The sequence below is a fragment of the Gymnogyps californianus genome, chromosome 3, assembly GCF_018139145.2.
Source record: "Gymnogyps californianus isolate 813 chromosome 3, ASM1813914v2, whole genome shotgun sequence".
NCBI lineage: Eukaryota > Metazoa > Chordata > Aves > Accipitriformes > Cathartidae > Gymnogyps > Gymnogyps californianus.
In genome coordinates, this window is record NC_059473.1 from 55,506,440 (window position 1) to 55,521,624 (window position 15,185).

General features: G+C 39.9%; 1 protein-coding gene across 1 annotated transcript in view; it reads left to right on the forward strand.

The window, feature by feature from the left end:
* UST (uronyl 2-sulfotransferase) overlaps positions 1–15,185 on the forward strand; it is a 172,676-nt gene that overhangs the window by 105,009 nt on the left and 52,482 nt on the right. The window contains 1 exon segment of the mRNA XM_050893787.1: positions 1,860–2,013. Coding sequence (XP_050749744.1) covers positions 1,860–2,013 — 154 coding nt within the window.

Below are 15,185 nucleotides of genomic sequence, written 5' to 3' on the forward strand. Positions count from 1 at the left end.
AAAGCGGCAAAGACAAGCTCAGAGAAGAATTCAGGATACTGAATTCAGGATACTTCCCTTGCACACCCATGTCCAAACTGGGCTATGCACTAATCAGGAAGCAAGGAGCACCTGCCTTCTTAATGGGAGTGTTTTAAAGTTTTATGCTGTCTGTGCAGTTTCAAATTATGGCAGTGATCCTGTGACATTGAGGTCAATGGAATTACTGATATGCATAGTTATTCATGAGACAAGCCTTTGCAGACTGTATTTAGTGGTCTGGGGTATCGCAGAATAAAAATCAAGTTGAAACTGTATGGGATTTTTCTCTTGTCTTTTACTAGAATTCATATTTTTAAACAATTTTGCTGGCTTCTCAATATTTATGAGGAGCCCTGATCTTTTATTATACATATTCAATTATTCATCTGACTCCAAAGATGAAGAGAAGCCAAGAGGGGTTTTTTAATATAAAGGATGTCTTCAGTTTTCTCTCTTCTAATATTTTACATTTTAAAAGAGAATATATAAATTGTGACTCAGAAAATCATCAGAACAGCATTTAAATACTTAAATATGGCTATGTCCTCAAGCTCCCAAAATAAAGCATAAGCTAGTGCTTAAGTAAGAATTGTTCTCCTAAATTGGGGAAACAGAAGGGAGAAACGTAATCCATGTTCTTGGGCAAATTCCAATTTGAATTTATCCTATGAACTTCTCAATCCAGAAAGGTTTTATTTTGTTCTTTATCTCACAGCATATGTAGTCCATAAGTCTGTTCCATAGCATAAATGTCCATTCTTCAATTTTGACCACAGAAGAGTGTAAGCAACTTTCCTTTTTTTCTTCCAGTTAGGCCTGTTCTCCTCATGCTGTGTATTGATGTAAAATATGCAGTCAATATTTTAACACTGTGAAAATACAGTATAATCACAGACCTTCTCAAACTCCCTTTTCCTCCTTTCCTCTTTTTGTATCCCACCTATTAAACTGAAGATGTTAGTCATGAAGTACCAGGAGGAGGCGTACAAGAGGGTAAAGTTGAGCTGATGAGGTTGCTCTGGTTTATCTTCTCAGCTCTAAATTGCAGGTACCTGTGCTGCACTTTGCTTTTGTGCAGAGCCTGATCACAGCTGGTTTTACCCTTTCCTTTTCCTTGGACTCATGTGTACTCGAAATTGATAATTTCTTTTTTGAAGCAGGAATTTTCATATTGACTTTTTTAAAAAAAATCTTCATGAAGTGCAGTACAAGGATAAGGCGTTGCATAACCACGAAATAACTTCAAATCCAGCCGGTGGTGCAGGTTGGGGGTGAGGGGAGGAAGATCTGCACAAGTTCCAGCAAATATAAAGATGGAAATACCATGCATATCTGTCAGTTCATCCAAAGGAAGCCTTTTGAAATAAGGTTGAATGTTGCAAAATCCTTTGCACGTTACTACACTTAATGTACAGGTGAAAGTGATCCAAGGCTGCCTTATGGCAGTTAGTGTTAGGCGGTGCCTGCTCTGACATGACTTCCCAGATGGGAAACGTATTGAGAAGAAGAAATGCTCATTCTTGGATTCATCTGAAAACAGCAAGGAGAAAACTCAAGAAGCAAAACTATTGACACAGTGGAAAAAATGGTCTTAAACTAAAATGTTTATAGTACACAGGTAGCTTAAGGTGATAGCGTATTTACTGTTCATCCTAAAGAGATCTTACATGCTTTTACAAAGTTTTGGTAACTAGTTGTAAGCTTCTCAGTTTCACTCCTAACTTTGTAAAAGCTCTGAACTTCTGTAGAGAGTAATTTGAAAACATTCAGATGAAAGATGGATACGTGTGCCTGTGTGGAACCTTCTGATGAGATTCACCCATTTTTCTTCCCACCAGGTTTGGAGGAGACCAGCCGGTGTACATCAATATTATTAGAGATCCTGTCAATCGATTTTTATCCAATTATTTTTTTCGACGTTTCGGAGACTGGAGAGGAGAACAGAATCACATGATCCGTACCCCCAGCATGAGGCAGGAGGAAAGATATCTGGTATGTTTAAATAAAAGGCTTTGATTACCGATTTCCCAGCATCATTACATAATGCTAATGTTCAGACTGGATGCTTGAAAAGTAGGAGACTGAGGCATCTTCCATCTTGCATTTTTTCTTCTGTCTTTGTCTTGCCTGGTCCTTAGTTTGGTCAGCTTTAGTATGTAGTGTTGCTGATGAATTCAGCGATCCAGTTTGATCTTGTATAAGCTGACAGCAAGTCCCAGATTGCCGCTGTTGAATTACAGTCCTTTCACTGAGTTGGATTTGCACTGTATAGTGGTTAAGCATAATAATTCTGCCTGTGTTTATCACTGTGAATATTCAGACAGATTTTTAGGTTGAAACTATGTCTGTAACTGTGCAGCCTCAGAGGAAAATTGGGAAACGGAGCAATTCAGTGAGCCCAAGCCTCTAATGTTCTTGCTGGTAAGTTGTGCATAGTGTTCTTTATACCAGGGCTCTGATCTCAGTTCTTGGTTTGGTTTTGTTGCCCTTTTTGGATTAAGAAGGTGGCAATAATGCTGGATAAGCTGTTCATAAGTTTCAGTTTTGCGCAACTGCTGAACTGTCATAATGTCTGTCAGCCTTTGTCACAGACCAAGGTCCTGTGGCAGTAAGTGTTCTACAAATGCTGAATGAGAAACACAGAAGCTAGGGAGGTGGTCGGTTTGTTTGATACTGACCTCTTTGCATGCACACCAACACCTCCCTAAGACGACAAAATGGTGGAATTAATTGTTACCCTCTCTATAATGAAGATCCAGTTTGATTGAACTCAGCCTTCAGCCACACTTGAATGTGCAGAGGGTTCAGTGACACAGCGGTGACAGGACAGCTTGATGGTCTGCAGTGAGATGTTGCAGGCCAGACATAAAGTCAAAACAAGAGAGGGCTGTGGCTTTTGGAGAACAAAGAGAGAGGATGTTTTGACGATGTTTTGGAGGGGCAGAAGAGTACAAGATGTGATGTGGATGAGCCATAGAGAACACAGCTCTGAACAACTGCCACACAACACGTTTCAGTCCTAGCTGAGGTCAGATGGATCCAAGGAGGGCTGAGGTTTTTTTTCTGTATGACGGGGCTGTGTTGATTTCTTTCGTACTTCACTACTGTTATTTGTCATGCATAGCCCTGTGAACAGATAAGCTTATAAATTATGAGTAATTGAAGAGGGAGGGTATCAGTGTAACTGTGTATAGCCTTAAACTTTAATGACATCTGCTATACAGATATAAAGTCATTTAAATAATGTTGCAAAAGGTTTCTTATTTGCTGTATGTCTAGAGATACCGAAGAGGTCCCTGCGTCAGCTGAGCAGGTTTTGACCTTCTGGTGTACAGAGTTGGAAGGCAGTCGCGACAGCTTTGCATGCTGTGTGCATGGACTTTTGTTTCCTCATCTGTGAATGGGACAGAGCTTGCAGAAATGAATGCAGGGTGGGTTTTTTTTACTACATTATTATTTTGTTAGCGCTGTCATGTTTTCTTTTTTGAAAATGTTAAAAATGAGCGGTACAGTCTGTACTTCACTCTGAGTGCCTCTACTACTCATTTGAAGTGGAACATGCAGTGATTGGCACCTCTCACAACTGACTGACTCTGTAAAAGCTGGTATTAATTCAGTACCGCCTGTGCTGTTTAAGATATGATATGTACAGCCAGTGAAATTTTACTTGAAGCAGAACTGACATGAATAGATCTAATTGCTGTTGTGTTGATTTAAAAGCTAATAGAAAGAAATCACCTTGCATTTTCGTTTGCATTGGGGTGTTCTTTAAGAAATTATTTGTATGCACACGCACATATGTACACATACACAGATCAGTACAAAAGCTGTAATGAAGAGGAAATAAAAAGCGGCCATCTGAGGTCAGTAGTCATTTTGTTCAAAAGGCAGTTTGTCAGTCTGAGGCACCATCAGCATCCTTTATAAAAACTATTTTTGGTTTTTCATTTTGATCTTCTCTGTTGGTAATTCAGTGTTAGAATCCTGAAAATGTTTTTGGAATCTGTCCTCCATCCCTCCTTGGCAGACTTTGGCCATCACTTGCACTGCTCAAAGAAGGCAGTTGCTCCTGTCACAGTAACGTATAGGCCTCCTGCCAGTGAAATTCATTTTAACAAAAGCCACTCATTCCGCATGTTAAGCGTTTTTAAGACTTGTGCTATCCAACCTCATAGTATATTGCATGACTGCATTTTAATCTTTTCCTCGGTGGTGCAAGGAAATCTGCTGGCATATTTTTTAAAACTCAGGTAATGGATTTTATGGAATGGTAGCTTCAGAGGTCTGCTAAATCAATTGCCTGATCTAGCTGTGAAGAAAGTAAGCAGCCAGTTTTACCTCTGAGCGTGAGCCAGTGCGGCCCTTTAGCACAGTACTGATGGCTGGCCTGATTGCTGGCCTCATACCTTTTGCAATTCTTCCCTAGTATTTTTTTTCTTTTTTTTTAATTGAAAACTCACCTTAAAGAATTGCTTTTTTACAGGGGACTATTTGAATGATAAGTTTAGATTTAGTGTATTAAATAGTTTCTATATTGATCACAGTATTAAACCCAAGTCATTTGGGATGAGGTGTGCCTGACTGTGAGCCGATACATGAAAGCGGGGGGAGGATACGAGAAGCTTTTACTTCTCTTCTTCCGTCATGCCTCAGATAACAGCTAGGAAAATAAAAAACTGCTGATTGCTCCACAACGTTGAGCTCATTGCTGAAGAGCCTGAGAAGCCTTGTGTTGACAGCAGTTACTGACTTACAAAATGGACTGGAGAAGCTGTAAATGTAACTCCTCTGTTTTACCAGGAGAGACAGGTTTGCCTGCAGAAAGATGTACATCTTTTGAAACTGGGGTATTAGACGATAATTGTGCTTTTCTCAACCATGATGTTCCTGTCTTCCCATCTCTTGGAAGGTGGTGTGGGCAGCTGGGAACCTTCCCAGGCCATCCTGGCATCTTCGTCAATAGCTGCCAACACTGGCCTTCTCCCTTGAAGAGCTGAGGGCAGCGTGCATTTTCTCTCAGAAACTGAAGTGTGAAAGTGTGGGACCTCAGCACCTCTACAAAGCCAGCTCTTAAGGGAGGAAAAGCGTTTTAAGATCAGGTTTTGTGTCTGATGAGCTGCTGCTTGGCTATCGGGTTGTGATATCCTTAATGGAGACGTTCCCTCGCCTCAATTCTAATCCTTAAGGAAAAAAGGGGGGTGAAAAAAAAACCCAGCCTTGAAGTCTTCTAGTACCTTGGGCGCTGTTTTTTTAGCTCTGAAAATTTGAACTGCTGACATTGCAAAGATCAGAAACGGAGACAGAAATTTCCAGCGTTCACTGATCTATTTTCTCTGAATAGAGCTTCAGGCTTTGAATCTGTTCCAGAGAAAACAACCGTTCATTCAGGAGTCAGATAGATTGTTTTAAATGTTTCAGTAAATGTCTGTGTTTACCAAAATTTAATTGAAAGCCAGGATAGAAAACAAGCCCTTTATTCACGAGTCAGATACGGCAGAGGCAGCTGCTGCAATGTGAGACTTTCCACCCGGATCAGCCAGCTCCTTGCCCGGACCCGGCGCTTTTTCTGCTAGAGTGAGTTACTGTCAGTCACCTTAAGAGATCACTTCCAAGCTTCCCCAAAATAAATAGTGGCAACGTGTTAGCGTGAAATATGGTAGAGAGGTGATGGTCTGAAACGGTGGTGAGCGCCTCAGGTCGAGTCTCAAGTGCACTCATGTGAGAGTCGCCCTACCTTATGGTCCTGTAAGATGAGATAAATTCACAAAAGTTAATTTAAGTCCATCGTAGTGAATGTGTTTCAGGTTAAAATGGAGTTCTTAAAGTAAATATGCTTCAATAAAGCAAGTAACCCCTTATCAGTGCAGCTGTGAGTGCTGCTGGTACCAAGCAAAAGAAAAAATACGCACTAGATGATTTAGTTTAAGGGTTGAAAGTGCAGAAGGTAGGAAGCACTCCTGATAAAGAGAGGGACTACCATAAATATTTGAAAGCTTTGTATTAAAATTGTCCTTTCCAGAAGGTTTGTTAGTAATTACCTAGTATTTATTACAACTACAGCATGAGACATCAAATATAAAAGGTATGTATGGGTTTTTCGTCTGTCCTTAATACTTGCTAAAACTTTGATCTAAGACAGCTAAGGCTGAATGAGTGTGTGAAGCGGCGTGGGTTGTGTATTGTTACCTGAATTGCAGGAAATCTGGTTATATGCGATTCTGATCCCTGTTAGGCTCACCAATAGCATGGCGCCTCACTCACTCAAGTACAAGATCTAAACATCTTTGAGCTAATTTGTCAGAAGAGAGAGGTTTTGTGTAAAAAAGAGCGTTCAGTAAATTAAGAACTTGTCACTTTCCTATAGGACGTTTCAGATTTTTGTTATAATTAGTGGTTAAGTTTGCACCGCATCTCTGTCAGGCTCAGCGTAGTCTTTCAACTTCATCTCTGAAAATAAATATGCTTTTCTCAGCTAAAAATAGAAATATTCCAACAATGTTCAGCCTCAGTTATGCTAAAGATTACTCATGCAAGTAATTCCATAAAGGAGCATCTGTCTTTTTGTCTTTTAAATTAAATGTTAAAATATTTGTAAAAATTGTGTTAGGATTACTGCAAAGGAGGGAAGTAAAATTCAAAGAACGTCAGGGAACTTTCAAGTCAAATTTCTTACAGTAGAGACTTCTCCTGTGCCAAAGATTGGCTTTTCTTGCTAAATACTTAAAACAATGTTGTTTAGGTTATTTCATAAAGTTTAAACAAAATTATAGAAAAAGCTGAACGGGTTAAACTCCATAGAACAAGTTTTTGTGTTCCTGAATTTTGAGAATTTCCTTTTATGACTACATTGTTTTTCATTAACATAAGAATATTCACTAAATACGTTTAGATAATTTTATTATTTATATCCCCAAATTTCTGTCTACAATGAAAAATATTCTTTTACCTATTGCATTGGTTTTCTGACAGCAGCTAGCTGTCTTAGTTCCTGTCGTTATCTGGATAATAGAAATATTTAACCATGACTAATTGTATTGTGAATTGTCATCAGTAGTAACACATTGAGCTTTCTCCTTCGTGACTTTAGATATGTTTCTTGAAGCTTTTCAGTCTGCCAGGGACATGGCCTTCAGGAGAGACCATGGTATGGAGCCCATGCCTCCACCTCCTGACTGTCACTCTCATGAGTGTGTTTCTGTATAAAAAAGGCAGTGGGAGAGTTGCCTGCCTGCAGGTTTGGTGGAGGGCAGAGTAGAGGGTTCATTTCTATATGGGATTTTTCTGCTGAGGACTTCACAAGGGGCTACACGTGTCTGTTGATTGAACCTTGGAACTTCTGGGGAGGGTCTGGTGAACTTGGTTAACATTGTTTAGATTGGAAATCTGAGGCATGCAGAGGTTAAAATGATTTGCCTCCGTCTCTGCAGTGCATACCAGATATTAGGGAGTTAAATATATAAATGAAAAAGTACATTTTCAGTTACTGGGTTCTGAGCTGTGGTTAAGAGACTAAACATTTTATGCACCCTCAGTGTTTTCCCTAACTTACCCCCATACATATAGTAGTCATTTTGCTCCTTGTGTTATGTATCAGTGCTGAGGTGGTTTGAATTGGTCATTGGACGTCCCACAACATGTCCTGAGCTGCAGCCCAGCTTTGCAGCTGTAGATCTGGTTCGAGGATCACACAGTAGCGTCGATCGCTGCTGCTGGGACTGGGCTGCAGGGAGGGCACTGCTGAATAACAGCCACCTGTCAGCTGACCCAGTTAGAACAGTTTGCTGCTTCTTCCCTCTAATGACTGCTTTTAATAGCCTCCAGCTGTTCCCTTTTACCGCATTAACTCTTCACAGCAAAATATCTGGCCCGTTTTTGTAACTCTTCATCTGCTGTGTATGCTCTAAAGCACCATCTTTCCCTTAGATTCTCCCATTTTGTATTAATAATTTATTGAACCGCAAAGTTAATGATAATTCAGACCTCAGCTGGAGGAGGGACTGATTAAACAACTTACAAAATGGAATATTAAAGGAAATGTTTTCATGGCTGACATTTACTTTTCAGTGACTTTAATTTACAAACCAATATTTTTTAATGTTCCCCTGTGGAGTTTGCAGTCCAAACATTGCAGCATTATGCAATTATACAAGAGCAAGAAAATGTGCCTTCCTAATCTGTTTTCATTTACTAGTCTGAGTCAATTGCACATAGTAAATTAGCAATATACCATTGGTTAAGATTGCAGCACTAAAATCTTTCATGTAATTCAAAATACATACTTACATTAATAGCAAAGATATAAAGATCTGGATTTTATTAATACCATGCTTTTATTTTAATGATACCAGTCTGTATTGCATTCCATTTTGTGGAGGCAGGATACAGGATAACCACAATATTTTGCTTCAGAATGTAAAAACGTGAGGTATTTTTTCATGCAATATTGTACTAGTCTGAAAATTTCTGGCCGTTGCAAATGTTAAGAAACTACACAAGAAACCAGAAGCCAAGTAGCAGAAGAGTCCCAAGCACTAAGTACCCACAGTCTTAAACTTAACATTTTTACGGGGTCTGAGCACCACCGATAAGCAGTCTATGGTATTTAAGACATTAGTATATATAGAAATTTATGTTCTTTTATTTAAGGACCTAGCTGTAGTAAGTAAGTTGAGAATGATGAATCTTCATGTTTGTGGTGATTTTGCCAAGTTTGTTATTTGTGCCTTTCTGAGCATGAATACAGGATAGCTCTTGATGTTCTCTTTTGTGTTCTTTTTTGTTTTTTATGTGTTGTGGTAGCCTGGGGAACTAGTTTTCTCCAGCTTCTCTATAGAAAGCTATTGTTTGTAGAGTAGAAATTCCCAAATGCAAAACAAAGAGTCTAATACATTGATGCTGGCCTTCTAAGGCCATGTAAACTGTATAAGAGAAGAGGGTATGTCCATGTTAAATTTTCAGGAGATACATTTTTGGAGATTGAAACAAGAACAGAAAGGAGCATTCCTGTGTAGCCCAAGGATAAAAGCCGGCCTTGCCTTCAGCGAAGGTTTGGGGGGGATGATCCTTATTTCACATAGAAAAAGATGGGTTCTCAGCAGACTGTTACCAGTCAGGAAAGAAATCTTGTGTGTGTGGTGGGTGGTTCTACCATAGCATCAGCTTGGTTCTCAGTAGCAGTCAAAAAAAAGGCAAATCAAGAGCAATAGAGAACAAAACAAAGAACCTCATTGCATAGAAATCTGTAGCGTGGCTGCATTTGACTTCCTTCATTTGACATTTGTGACCTCCCATTCCCAAAATGCATTTGGAAGAACTGGAAAATACTCAGAAATGGGTCAGAGCAACAATGAAAGGATGGAATAATTTCCATACAAGGACTGACAAAGATTAGGACTCTTCAGATGGGGAAGAAGTAAACAAGGGAAAGGATAGGAGAAGTCAGATTCGCAGGAGGCATGGAAAAGTTGTATCAAAGACGATTGCTTGTGGGATGTTTCAGTGCAAGATCTAGAAAATCCCAGCTGGAACAGGCAGTTGCCAGATCCACGAAAGAGCAGAAAGATGCAATGGTTCGAACAATGTGTAATTAAGCAGTGGAAGTCCTTGCTGGACATTGTTGTAGATAACAGAATTTTATATGTATTCAAAAAGGAAACATTTTAGGAAACATTTCTTTACGGAGGGGGTGGTCAAACACTGGAACAGGCTTCCTAGAGAAGTGGTCGATGCCCCAAGCCTGTCAGTGTTTAAGAGGCATTTGGACAATGTCCTTAAATAACATGCTTTAACTTTTGGTCAGCCCTGAATTGGTCGGGCAGTTGGACGAGATGATCATTGTAGGTCCCTTCCAACTGAAATACTCTATTCTACTCTACTCTATTTTAAAAGAGTAAATATGTAGCCCTCAAGGGCTATTAATTACCAAAACAAGATCTCTTCATCAGAAAATCTCTGGTAAGTACATAACTAGAGCCTCAGGGGTACCCAGAGAAGGGTCCTGTGCATACAGTAGATGTTCCTCATAGCCCATACTGATTTTCTGAAATGAGTGACTGCTCTGGGTAACTCAAAAGCAAACTTTGTAATTACATGCTTGCAAATGAATTCTACTACTAGGTGATTTATAGAAGATAGTTACCATTATAGACATCTCCACTTGAATGTATTGTATCTTGACTTTAAAGCAATTGAGTGTTCTTGGGTTTATGCCATAGTGGCTAACGTTTTGTTGTCTTACAGCTGTGCTGATCAAATGAATTTTTGTAATTTCCAAACTGGCAGTGAAGCTCTTAATTGTTAATGCTGTCATGACTATTCTCAAATTTATCTTAAAAAAGCCAAGATACGAATAGATTTAAAGTATGAAATGCATCCACAACTTTACGTTATGCACTGCTAATAGTAACAGTACCAAAACAGAAGATGTGAAAATCCTGAAGATAGTGGGTTTAAACATTTTTTTTCAGTGCATGCTTTCCAGAAAGTAGAAGTATCTTGGTTTTGATGTACAGTAGATTCAGTATGGGTGAGTTTCAGGTGTTTTGATAATTTTTGTAAGTATCAATTTGAGTATTTGCGTTTTCAGTTCTCATGTATTTTGTTAATGTGAAAGCAACAGGAAGACACATCTAAGGAGACAATGCTTAAATGGTTCCCAGTAAGTGATAACTTAACAATAATTAGCTGGCAAGTAACCATTGCAGCTGAATGGAAACAAGAGAATCTGTGTGTGATGTGAGTGTTATCTTCAGTGCGTAGTCCAACATTTTGTGCGTTGTGAAGCGAGGGGGCCATCTTTAGTAGTCATCAAATAAAACTAATTATTGATTGATACTTTGTTTGTCTAGAGTTGGAATAGAATGATTTTTAGAACTGCAATGTTTTATCATCTAGAAGAAAAGAATGCCTCCAATTTCCATTTCTGTTAGTATAAATTTGAAAATTAATGTTTTTAAAGTTACATTTTATACATGGCCTAAATAACAGAGATGGGGCATTGACCAGCAAATAGTCTGTTTTAAAAATATGATGTAATCATATATATGTGTGTGTGTGTGTGTATTTAGAAGTCTGACTTTTTGAAATGTTTAGTATTGTATTCATGTTTAATTAAAAAGTGTTTTGAAGTCTAGTTTAATGAAATCATGGTAGCCTTCCCTAGAAAACCCTACTAAATAGCCTCCTAAGTACACTCCTTGCTAGGAGCAGACCTGTTTCCTTTTCTTGGTTGCTTTATGCTCTAACCACCTTAAATGAAAACTGTTTTATTGGCAGTGTGATGGGGAAGGAAACTGCAGAACCTTTTAGTCCTCTTGATAGAGGAAGGGCAGAGAGAGGCAGCCCTCCCCTTACTGACAATATATTGAACGTGTTCAGGCCGTGGCGTGATAATGTAATTTCAAGGAGTCAGATATTCGCCTCACTCTGTAGGTGTCAAAACCTGCAGGAACTGACAACCTGTGAGTACAAAACTGAATTTATTAGCCCGTTTTATTCTTTGTCTGTCATTCTCCTTCCTCTTTCCTTTTTGTGGTTTATACATAAGTTTTCTGGCTGTCAGCACTGCCAGCGAAGTGAAATAAACTGAAATCCTGGTCTCTAAAACTTATTAGCTAAAGCAAAGCTGAAGCTCTGAGGTGGTGGATGGCAGGGAGAATTCTGGATGGTGGGGTTAGGAGAACCGCCTGCCGATGGCACGCAGCTGACGTTGTGAGGTATAGCCGTGTTTTTATGAGGGCATCCAAGGCTGTCCTGGGCTTTAGGTGTTTGTCGTCGACAAAATACTTTCCTATCATGTAATTTTTTAGTGGTGGTGCGGACTCTTCTGTTGACTGCAGAATGGCTGGGTCACACTTGTGAATTCTGTATTTTTAAGACTCTGAAGTAGTTTATGTTGAAACCACATGGAAGTGGAGATGGCATGTTGCAGAAAAAAGGGACATTCAGTGCCCAGGCATACTCAAGACTTAGTTTATCCTAGTTCTTCTGAAGTCTCTAGGGTTTATTCTAGGCCACAGAGTAGAATTCTGTGCCTGGTCCTGGTCCCAGCTCGCATGGATCCCACAGCCTGTTGGAGCACAGGGTGCTCCTTTCTGGTCAGCAACCAGGCTCACGTACTTGGAGCCAGGGCACACATGGGGTGCCTGAATGTCTCATGGGACACAGCCGGGGTGCATGTCCATGCTGGGGAGGTGGGAGGCACTTCCCAGCCAGCCCACCAGGCAGAGCCTGCCGAGCCTCCACAGCTTCTTGCCTTGCTGCCTTCCCCAGCGACTGCATGGTGTCTCAGCTGCCTCCGCACGCACCCTCCCAGCAGGTACTGGTGGTGAAGGGTCACTGCCAACATTTCTTTCAGATGCTAAAGCTGATATATTACTGTCTGCCCAGGCTATAAATAAAACCACTACTGCCTGTGACCAATAGGTCTTCTGCTGGGGCAACCCCTATCCAGTACTGTCTGTCTGGACAGTGTCAGACCATGGCTTTAAGGTTTCGCTTCTCAATAAAGAACAGTCAGAGCGCCATGGAAAAGATGATGCCAGCCCTGCTTAGTTTGACAGTGTAATCTTTAAAATTAAGGATATCATGTGAATTTAGGACCAAGAAGAACAAGAAGGAGCTGGAGGAGTGGATGGAGAAGAGGGGGAGCTGCTGGTGGGAAGGGGAGGGGAAGTCTCAAATCCATGTCCTCAGTGCAGGGATGACAGTGTTTTCCAGGATGGCATTGCTATTTGTTCAGATCTTTCTAGTTAAATGGAGGAAGGGATGAAAAAAAGAAAGGCTACTTGAATTAAAAGGACTGATGTCAACAATCACAGCAGGAGTGTCTGATTCAACAATAAAAATCTTATCATGAGATTTGAGGGCATCTGTAGCCACTGTTCAGACTTTCTTGTCCTCTTAGAGAAGCACTTCCTATTTTAGAGCACACAGTCTTTACCCCGAGTATCACACTGGAAACGGTCAGGACAGGGAGTGTTTCCCTGTGCAAGACACACCTCTCTGCACTGCTGTGATCAGCCCCCTCTGTCTCTCATAAGTAGAGAAGGACAGGCATGGGTTTCTCTGCAGTGTCAGGTATCAGCATCCTCCTTTGTTGAATGAAGACTATGTAGTGTTAGTGGTAAGTAAATGTAACGAAAAAAATTTAAATTGTAAGGGTCTTGCATTCACAACATTATGACTACAATGCATTGCATGCTGAGTAGTGTCTCTTCTTTTTTTTCATTTAAAAATAAAATTTACTATAATTCTTGACTGACTAAACACATGCAAATAAAGGAAAGAACCCGTTGTACAACAGTGAAAATGAAGCACAGAGGTGTGAATTTAGTTTTTGTTTCTGTCTCATTACAGAATGAACAGATCTGAGCTGGGGAATAGTTTTCCCAAAAAACAGGTGCTGGCTGTCTAGTCTTGCTCTGTTTGCTTCAGTATGCTCCTGTGATGCAGAAATGTGCATTTGTGTTTCTACAAAACAACCACCAAATGCCATAGGTTTGTGTTGGCAACTCTGTTGATGTTCTCTCCGATTGCTTGGCCCTGCCTGGCAAGTGGCTGGTGTACTTTCCCACAGGACCACTCTTCAGGTGCCAGATATTCCAGAAATCAAATTTCCATCTTGGCATAAAGGGTGTTGCTACAGACCTTTTTCTTTTTTTTTTTTTTTTTCCCTTAGAGGTTTGGTTTTGGTTGTTTTTTTTTTTTTTTTTTTTGCAAGAGTGTAATTTGTGTTACGAGGTTATCAGCATACTAATAGCTTCAGTTAAATGAACTTTCTTAGTATGGAGGCTCCAGACTCGTATTAGGTGTCCTCCATTCTCATTTTTTTTCTGAAGGGATATGAAAGGATGAGGGACTTCAGAAAATGAGGTGACAGATTGGCTTCTTTGCCAGACTGATAAGCAGTTGCAATCAAAAGAGCACTTGGCAAGTTTTGCTGCTTAGTGCAGTAGCTTTGGGAAGACTAATGGCCTCTGTGCCCTCAGATGAGGACAGATTCAAAGCACATGATCTAAGGCATCTTGACACCTTAATGAAATGGAAACCCAATGGAAATAAACCCAGGCACCTGAGGGATACTGATGGTCACAGGGAGTCCTTCAGAAAGTTATACCCACTCTGATTCCTTCAGCCTTTTTGTGGTGTATTTTACTTGAATTCAAAAGAAAAAATAAAAGCAGTTTTTCATAACTTGGTGAGATGATGTTGCCAGAAGAAAATGTGAGGGAACAGGCTGACAAACTGCAAACCTGTATTTGTTGACATCGAGTTGGGGTTTGGGGCATTTGGCCATTGTTTCCTTATAGTGGGTCAAGTAAGGAAGGGTATTGCTGCCAGGAGCTCATTTTTTTGTCTTTCTTATAATTCCACCTTACTTAAAGAAAGAAGTGAGATAAAACAAGAAACAGGCATCAGTTGTTTCAAATGCGCTTCCCCACCCCCCCTTAAGATGCCTATTTAAAGTCAAATAACCTTATTAAAAAATACATGCGTCCTTCACCAGTTGGCTGATGACGTTGCATGGTCATGAGCTATTACCAGGGGGGTGGGGGCCTGTCTTGAATGAAAAGGTAATTCCATCTTTCAGAATAAGCAGTAGACCTTCTGTGTCAGTTGAGAAAATACATTGCCCATGAACAAGGTAGGAAAATTCTCCTTTGAAGTAAAAGCAGTGTTCACTTTTTCTGATTTTTCTTCTAAGCGTTCTCTTCTTTTTTTTCTTGTTGACTAGTATTTTCAAAGCTCCTCTATCCCTTGTAACTATAGTTGCTTTACATAAAATCAAAAACAAAACACCAAAAAAACCCCAACAAAGGATGTTTAGCTGATTATTTGTTGTTCCAGACTCTGGAAAATGGACTGCCATTGTTTCAGCAAAGCTGACTACTGCTCAGTGAATTATTGAAACACAGTCTAGTCAGGTTACCTTGAACACAACTTTTTCCTATGAACTCTGATCCAAGGAAAGCCAGTCACTATTCATAACTGAGCTTGTCAAGAGTAATTTCCTTTTGCTTGGGGAAAAATCCACTAACCGGTGGCAAATAGGAGACTTTCCATGGTGAATATGGATTGCTAAATGAGATTTTTTTTTTTTTTAGAAATTAATTTTATTTTCTCTTTAAAAGGAAAAAACAAAACTAAAGTGCTCATCAGTGGTT